The sequence below is a fragment of the Chrysochloris asiatica genome, unplaced genomic scaffold (genome assembly GCF_000296735.1).
Source record: "Chrysochloris asiatica unplaced genomic scaffold, ChrAsi1.0 scaffold00055, whole genome shotgun sequence".
NCBI lineage: Eukaryota > Metazoa > Chordata > Mammalia > Afrosoricida > Chrysochloridae > Chrysochloris > Chrysochloris asiatica.
The window spans coordinates 7,402,605-7,411,280 of record NW_006408573.1 but is presented as its reverse complement, the minus strand read 5'-3'; the positions used below and the strand labels follow the sequence as shown (position 1 = coordinate 7,411,280).

At 43.4% G+C, this 8,676-nt stretch overlaps 1 protein-coding gene across 1 annotated transcript in view; it reads left to right on the top strand.

Annotated features, from left to right (window-relative positions):
- The window catches only part of CNGB1 (cyclic nucleotide gated channel beta 1), a 73,707-nt gene that overhangs the window by 17,811 nt on the left and 47,220 nt on the right, over positions 1 to 8,676 (top strand). Inside the window, exon 13 of the mRNA XM_006863624.1 lies at positions 3,265 to 3,321. Coding sequence (XP_006863686.1) covers positions 3,265 to 3,321 — 57 coding nt within the window. The remainder of the gene's footprint in view (positions 1 to 3,264; positions 3,322 to 8,676) is intronic.

Sequence of the window (8,676 nt, the reverse complement as noted above, 5' to 3'; positions counted from 1 at the left end):
CCTCCCTAGTACCCAAACTATCCTGTGTCTATTCCCTACCCTGTGCTCCACCTTCCCCTCCCTTCCCTCACCCTACCCTCCACATCCCGGTAACCAGCAAAGAATCCCCCTCCCCCCCTTTAGTAGGGGTTATTTTTCTTAGTCTTTCACAGTAGTGGTCCTATGCAGTATTTCTCCTTCTGTGACTAATTTCACTAAACATAATGTCCTCAAGTTTCATCCATGTTATGTGTTAGCTTACAGCTTCCTTGTTGTTCTTCAAGGTAGCATAATATTCCATTGTGTGTATGTACCACAGTTTGTTTATCCATTCTTCCGTTGATGGGCATTTAGACTGTCTCCATCTTTTTGCTATTGTAAATAGTGCTGCTGTGAACATTGGTGTGTGTATTTCTAATTGTGTTATGGCTCATATTTCTTGTGGATAGATACCAAGTAGGGGAATTGCTGGATCATAAGGTATTTCTATTTCCAACCTTCTGAGGAAGTGCCATATTGCACTGGTGAGCTTGAACTGCCGACCTTTTGGATCAAACCAACTTTGCAGTCCAGTGTATTAACCCACAGTGTCACACCAGAACTAATGCAGCCATTGGTAATCTCTAAAGTATGGTCTCTAGGAATTTGTCTATAATGGATTAGTACTTAGCATAGATGGGATCAGATCCCCTTCTCTTTTTTTATACAAAAATTAGGGCATCCCACACACAGTTCTGCACCTTGCTATATTCATTTAGCAATATACCTTGGTGTTTCCCTACATTCAGTACCTATAGAACAGCCTCTACTTCTAAACAACTGCATAGTATTCGATTGTATGAAAGGACCATATTTATTTAACCTGTCCATTACTGAGGAACATTTAGGCTGATTCCAAAGTGTTGCTAGAAACAATTTAGCAGCAAAGATGTACAAGGGTGAGTCAGAAAGTATCACCATTAGGGTTCTAGTACATATGCCTGAGTTTATTCCAAATAAAATTTATTTAAATATGTTTCTATGATCCGTGAATGCAAAAACAGGTGTCTTAGTAATATACTCGTCTTAGTCTCATTAGATAATTTTTGTGCCATGGAAGAAACCAATTTTGAGGTCAGGGCTAATATTGATCGAATTTTTAACAAAACTCAAGTTGGCATCTTCCCAAATCATTGAAGTTTTGCAACAAGTTTACTGGAATGCTGCTCCACACTAAACAATCGTTTTTAGATGGACCAAGTGTTTTTATGGAAGGCCAAGAAGACCTCAGAAATGAAGAGAGGGAAGACCTTCAGCCTCACTGAATGGAAACCCTGTGGCTGAAGTCCAGAAACTGGAGGAAGAAGAAGACCACAGAATGGCCACTGATGCACTAGCTACTGAAGCTGGCGCTCACGTGGTCCTGCACCTTCAATTTGAAGTGAACATCTTGGCCTCAGCAAGCTTTGGCTCAATGGATGCCTAAAGGTTTCCCTGAAGATCAGCTAGCTCAAAGAGCTAATCTTCTAAGCAAGATAGGAGCTAATGAGCAGTCTTGGTGTGGCGCTGTAGGATCAGCACTGGACTGCAAACCACAAGGTCAGCAGTGGTTCAAAGCCACCAGATGCTCCTTGGAAACCCTATACAGGGTCTCTATGCATCAGAACTGACTTGACAATACTTAACAACAACAGTAGCAGCAACATTAATAGCAATAAGCTAATGAAAATTATTTAATGGAATGAATCTTAATCTAGGAGGAGTCTTAGATTTACCAATTTGACCCAGAGAGCAAAGTCTAATCAAAATAGTGGCTTCTGAGCTACTGGTGAGCCTGAACCACTGACCTTGCAGTTCAAACCGACCTTGCAGTCCAGTGCATTAATCTGTAGCACCACACCAGGACTCCAAGTGGATCTGCTGGGCTAGTTAAATTCAAGGCAGAGAGGTCACCTCAGAAGGGTGTATTGTGTTGTTATGTGCCGTGGAGTCGGTTCTGACTCATAGCAACCCTGTTCAGGGTTTCCAAAGCTGTAAATATTAAATGGAGCAGAAATACTCATCTTTCCCCCTTGGAACAGCTGGTAGTTTCGAACTGCTGACCCTGAGGTTAGCAGCCCAATTCGTACCAGAGTTCCTTCAGAAGGGTATAGACACTGTCTATTGAGATTCCCAAAGTGTAATCCTGATAGATTTTCCTTGAAGGATGCAGAGCGATCACAGGTGTGTATCAGGAAGAAGTTTTAAGAAAGCCAAAAACTGTTTTGGTGAGAAAAAGGCCAGGAAATTTGCTCTGAGGGATTTTTTTCCATCAAGACAATGCACCTGCTCATTCTTCAAGGGTAGCAAAGGCTGTCTACGAGAATTTCTTTGGGACACCTTATTCTATCCACCCGCTAGCCTTGATTTTGGTCCTTCAAACTTCAAAGAACATTTCAAAGGAACATGACTTGAGTTCTTTGAGGATGCCAAAACTGACGTTTTGAACTTGTATTTTGATGAATGCAGAAGTTTTCAGGGAAGGGTTGTGGTTGTTGTTAAGTGCCATTGAGGTGGTTCTGACTCATAGTAACCCTGTATAGGGTTTCCAAGGAATGGTTGGTGGATTTGAACTGTCAACCTTGTGGTTAGCAGTCCAGTGCTTTTCCTGTTGCTCGGTACCTTGGAGTCGGTTTCGATTCCAAGGTTTAAAATATTTTTCTGGAGCAGAAAGCCTCACCTTTCTCCTACGGAGCAGCTGGTGGGTTTGAACCACAAATAAGGCCTTCAGAAGTATATAGATCTAGATGGAGGGTATGTGGTGGTTTCTGTGATTTTGAAGTAATAACTTTCGACTTACCCTCCTGTGTATTTGTACAAGAGCATGTGTGCAGTTACAGGACTAGTTTCTAGGGGTGGGATCGTTGGGACACAGGGGTGGGGGTATGAAAGTGCTGTTGTAAAGGCCACATTGCTCTCCATAGGGATGCCACAATTTTCACTCCCGTGTGATGTTGGGTAATAACTACCCACGCTGAGAGGAGCAGAGGCTGGGACATTCACAAGCCCAGGGCCTGTATCGCATAGGTGGAGAACCAGGCCCAGAGTGGCCTAGGGGTTGGCTTCGGGCCACTCTCCACCCGGAAAATGGGGGCTGGGAAAGACGAGGCCTCATTACTAGAGAGATCCCAGGTCTGAACCTATGTTGGGGTCCCAAGAGTGGGTTGGGGCATTCTGTAGATGGGACATCCTGCAGAAAATAAGGTCGGAGGGGGCTGGGAAGCCAGCTGCAGGTGGATTTATCTCCTACCTCTGACTCTGTCTCAGGGAGCTACCCCAGATTCAAGAGGAGAAAGAAGATGAAGAGGAGGAGGAAGAGACTGAGTAAGGCACTTGTCCACCTGATCTTGCCTCTACCAGGTGAAGGGATGCTAGGGTGGTGGGTTCCAGTGAGGGGCTGGCCTTGCTCTCTGTTGCTCATGGGGTCACCTGCCCTTTGTTTTTAGTAGTGTGCCACCAGACACTGACCTAAAGAGGCCAGGGAAAGCTGGGGTGGGGTCTCCCTGCTGATGTTTAGAATGTCTCAGAATTCAACCACCCACTACTTAACACTCCCTCCTGTCCCCCTTCCCTCCCCACTCGCCCTACACACTAGAAGGCATCCTCACAAGGGCAGCAGCTCTTGTCTGTTGGGTTCACTGTAATGCCCCCCAAGCCCTAGTGTGCATCATTGTTGCTGTCGAGTTGGTTATAACTCATAGCAACTCTGTATAGGGTTTCTGAATAGTGGCTGGTGAGTTTGAACCACTGACTTTTCAGTGCAGACCAACTTTGCAGTCCAAGGACTGACTGGACTTAGGCACCAAAGTTTGAATGAATGAATGAATGAATGACCATGTGCAGTAAGGTCACAGCTCTCTACTATTAACAAAGTCATAGCATAGGATTGTCAGTTTCATGTTTACCTTTGATATTGTCTAAGAGCCCTAGTGGTGCTGTGGGTCAGGCATTGGGCTACTAACCACTTGTAAGGCTGGCCAGTTACTCCTTGGGAGAAAGATGAGTCTGTTCCCGTAAAGATTTACACTTTGGTGAACCCTATACAGAGTCTCTATGAGTTAGAATGGACTCAGTAACAGTGGGTGTGGGGTTTTTTTTTTGCATAAACAAACATCATTTATCCTACTTCCTTTCATGTTTCCTAGCCCTTCTGAACTTGGTCCTTGGGTAAATTCTGCCCTTTAGGTCTCAGATGGTTGACTATTTTAAGGTGTATTACCTAGTATTATTGATTCCCTTATATTCTTTCTTTTTTATTTTTAAACGGTTTAATATACAACATATATTTAAGAACTCTTTTGAGTTGATGAGGGCTGCAGCTCTTATCTATTGGGTTCACTGTAATGCCCCCTAGCCCTAGTGACAAACAACCCAATGAAAAAATGGGCAAAGGATTTAGAAACATATCCCCAAAGAGGGTATAGTGTTGTTGTTAGGTGCTGTCGAGTCAGTTCCCCTCATAGTGACCTTATTATGCACAACAGACTGAAACACTACCCAGTCCTGTCATCATCACAATCCAGGCTAAGCTTCAGCCCATTCCTGCTGCCACTGTCCAGTCCATCTTGTCAGGGGTCTTCCTTTTTTTTCACTGACGTTCCACTTTACGTAGCATGGTATCCTTTTCCAGGGACAATTCCCTCCTAATAATATGTCTGAAGTATGAGAGACAATGTATGAGGCCATCTTGGCTTCTAAGGAGCATTCTGGTTGTCCTTCTTCCAACACAGATTTGTTTGTTCTTCTGGCAGTCCATGGTGCCTTTAATATTCTTCTCCAACACTCTAACTCAAATATGTCAATTCTTCTACAGTCTTCCTTATTCGTTGTCCAACTTTCACATGAATATGAGGCTACTGAAAATACCATGGATTGGGTCAGGCGCACCTTAGTCCTCAAACTGATATCTTAGTTCTTGAACACTGTAAAGAGGTCTTGTGCAGCAGATTTGTGTAAAACAATACATCCTTTGATTCTTGACTGCTTCTTCCATGTCTGTTGATAGTGGATCCAAGCAAAACAAAGTCTTTGACAACTTCAATCTTTTCTCCATTTATCATGATGTAATTTATTGGTTCAGTGATGAGGATTTTTGTTTTCTTTACATTGAGGTGCAACTGAAGACTGTGGTCTTATTTTCATTCCATCCTCCTTTCCAACCCTTTTGAACATTGTCTTTAGTTCAATGTTGCCCTTTTGATCTTGAATGGTTGACCTTTCCATGGTGAGCACACGTTTCCAGGTGTTGTTTCCCCTATATAACTGTATATCACTTGGCTGAAAATTGGTCCATGAGAGGGATTTCTGTAGCTGACAGCCATAGTCTGTTTTTGGTTTTGCTTTTAAGTTTTCATTGTGAATTAAATGATAGTTTACATGGGAGACCATTGGTTTTACATTCTTGTTTCATTGCAATGATTACAATCCCCTCCATGCATCATCACTCAACAGTATTTGCTTCTATTCCCTCTATTTTGTTTTGTTTTGGGGAGGTGTACACAAAACACTCAGGAATATAATTATTTAAACAACCAAAGGGCACATTTCTGCAACACTCAATATTTTGCATAGAGAATCCCTCAATATTGCAATTCAAAGCTAGAATTTTTTCTTCAGTTCTTTCAGCTTGAGAAATACTAAGCATGTTCTTCCCGTTTGGTTTTCTCATCCAGGTCTTTGCATATTTCATTATAATACTTGACTTTGTTTTCTTGAACTGCCCTTTGACATTTTCTGCTCAGCTTTTTTACCCCCTCATTTCCTCCATTTGCTTAAGCATCTCTATGCTGGAGAGCAAGTATCAGAGTCTCTTCTGACATTCATTTTGGTCTTTTTCTTTTTTCTTGTCTTCTTAATGACCTTTTGCTTTCTTCCTGTATGATGCTCTTGATGTCATCCCACAACTCTTCTGGTCTTCGGTTGTTAGTGTCTAATGCATCAAATCTGTTCTTGAGATAGTCAAGAACAGATATGTTCAGGTGGGATATGTTCAAGGTCATAATTTGGCTTTTGTGGATTTGTTTCAATTTGCTTCAACCTGAACTTGCATATCTGCAACTGATGGTCTGTTGCACAGTCTGCCCCTGGCCTTGTTCTGACTGATGTTATGAAGTGTCTCCACCATCTCTTCCCACAGATGTAGTCAATTTGATTTCTGTGTATTCCATTTGGTGAAGTCCATGTGTGTAGCATCATTTCTATCACCAGGGCCATATTTTCCAACTTTTGACCCTTACTCTTTGTTTCCAGCTTTTGTATTCTAATCACCAATAATTATCATTATGTCTTGATTACATGTTTGATCAATTTCAGACTGAAATTGGCTTTAAATCTGAATAATAGTAGTATTAATAGGTCTTCCTTGTAGGCGTGTGGATATTATCCTATTACAGTGACCCTATACAGGGTTACCGAGGAGTAGCTGGAGGGTTTGCTGTACACACATTGTGGTTCACAGTCCAGTGCTTATCCTACAGCGCCACACCAGGAATCCTGGACTGAAGAAATAAACTTCACAAGTTCAGTTCTGTAAATGAACTGGAGGAGATTTCCTAGGGAGGGAGTGTGGGTGGAGGAGAAGCCAACATCAGACTAGAGGTCAGACTTTGAGGATGAATCAGTGAAAATCAGAGGAGGAGCTACTGGTTGGCTATTGGGGAGATGAGGAGATTGCAGGGCTCTGGAGACACATTAGAGAGTGTTTTAAGGACAAGGGGAAGGTTCACTGTGTCAGACAACAGTGATTGGTGGGGATGGTGGGCGATGCTGCTCTAGAAGCAGGGAGACCAGACTGTGAAGTCTGTGAACTTCATTTATTAGAAGCAATGGGGAGCCATTGAAGGTCTGTTAGCAGAGGAGTGACACAATCTAACAGCTGAGTTGGGTAGAGATTGAGGCAGGGAGAGCAGTGAGGAAGATGTTACCACGGGTCATGCAACCTAGCTCCTCGTACTACCCGTTACATTATCCCTTGTCCCTACATTATCCCAAGGTACCATCTGCCCACATGGTACCTTGGCACCACATTCTTTCTCCCCAAGTCTTAGGAGCTTGGATGTTGGCATCAGAAACCCAGCTTTGTGCTTCTTATCTGAGTGACCTGAGCTCCCCACCCCCAGCATAGGTAAATGGGGATAAGAGCCCCCCCTGGAGTGTGGTCATAAAGGTTGTCTTGTGATAATGACTGTGGTAGGACCTTGTTGGTGGTGGTCTCTCTGGTGTCCTCAGTCCCACAGAGGGTTACTTTTAGCCCTAGTCAGGAAATGGTGAGACCATTAGAGATCAACACAGGGTCTTAGAGCTGGGCCCTGCTCAGTGTCACCTCCTGTAGTCCACCGTTGTCTGATTCACATGTAGTATTTCCATTTTTGGCAAGAGACCTCACAGTCTTTACTTGCTTACCTCCAGTGATGGGGAGCTCATGATCTATTAAAGGGCGTTCATTCCATCCATGTATAATCCATCCATCTGACTTACAAAGTTGTTTCTCACATCCAAACTAAGCTTGCTTCCCTATGACTTTTATAACCCAGCCCTAATTCTGCTCTCTGGGCACCAACCCCCCACCCACACAAGGTTGCTCTCCATACCAGAGCCCTCCTGCTCTCCATACTAGGTACTGTCTAGCATCATTAGTGCACCTTGACAAGAGCAACTGGAAAGATGGCAGGTGGAAACTTAGAGGGCAATGAGTTTACATTAATAGGGGAGGAACAACTCGGCTTCCCACTGCCTAGCTATGAGTCCCTTCTTCAACTAGCCCTGTTTCCCCAACACATACGCCTGGAAACTCATTCTTGACCAGTGCCTTGAATTCAGTCACCATGAAGGCCAGGACTTAAATATACTCACACAGGTGCACATGCACTAACTATGCACATGTGTGCAATACACAATACACATGCATATCTGTGCTGTACACATATGCAGCAGCACATCGACACAGACACACATACCAGGTTAGGCATACACACCTGTACTGGTCTGCACACAGATATACCTACACACATCCAGCAGAGACACACCACAGACATGTATTATTATAATCTCATACACACAGGCACACAAGTGTATGCTTGCACATAGCCACACTATACTATTGCACACATAGCCACACATACAAGTACAGGCATGTGGAATTAACTACACATACTGCAGGCACCCCCATGTTCACACAAATGTTTCCCCAGACATTTTAGAAAAGAATGTGTTGTCTTTTTGTTGTTGTTATTGAGAATATACACAGCAGAACATATACCAAGTCAATACTTCCCAAAATTCAGTGACATCGATCACATTCTTCAAGTTGTACCATTATTCTCATCCTCCTTTTCTGAGTTGCTCCTCCCCCGTTATTGTAAACTCATTGCCCTCTAAGTTTCCAGCTGCTGTCTTTCCAGTTGCTCTTGTCAATTTGATCCTATATACATAGTTGTTAAAATAGCACAATGCTCAAGGCAGATGTTCCTTACTAGTTGAACTAAACTATTGTTTGATTTTAAGAAGACTTTAGGGGATATTTTAGGTTTCAAGTCTAAGGTTCATCCCCCAGAGTTTTTCACTCTCGGAACTTTTGGATCCCTGTCCTCAGGTTGGAAAGAGGGCACCCGTGGTGACATGGGGAGGCCCAGGGCAGGTGGAACTGAGCTGTCACAGGCTGGGGAGGCCTGCTCTGGGCCA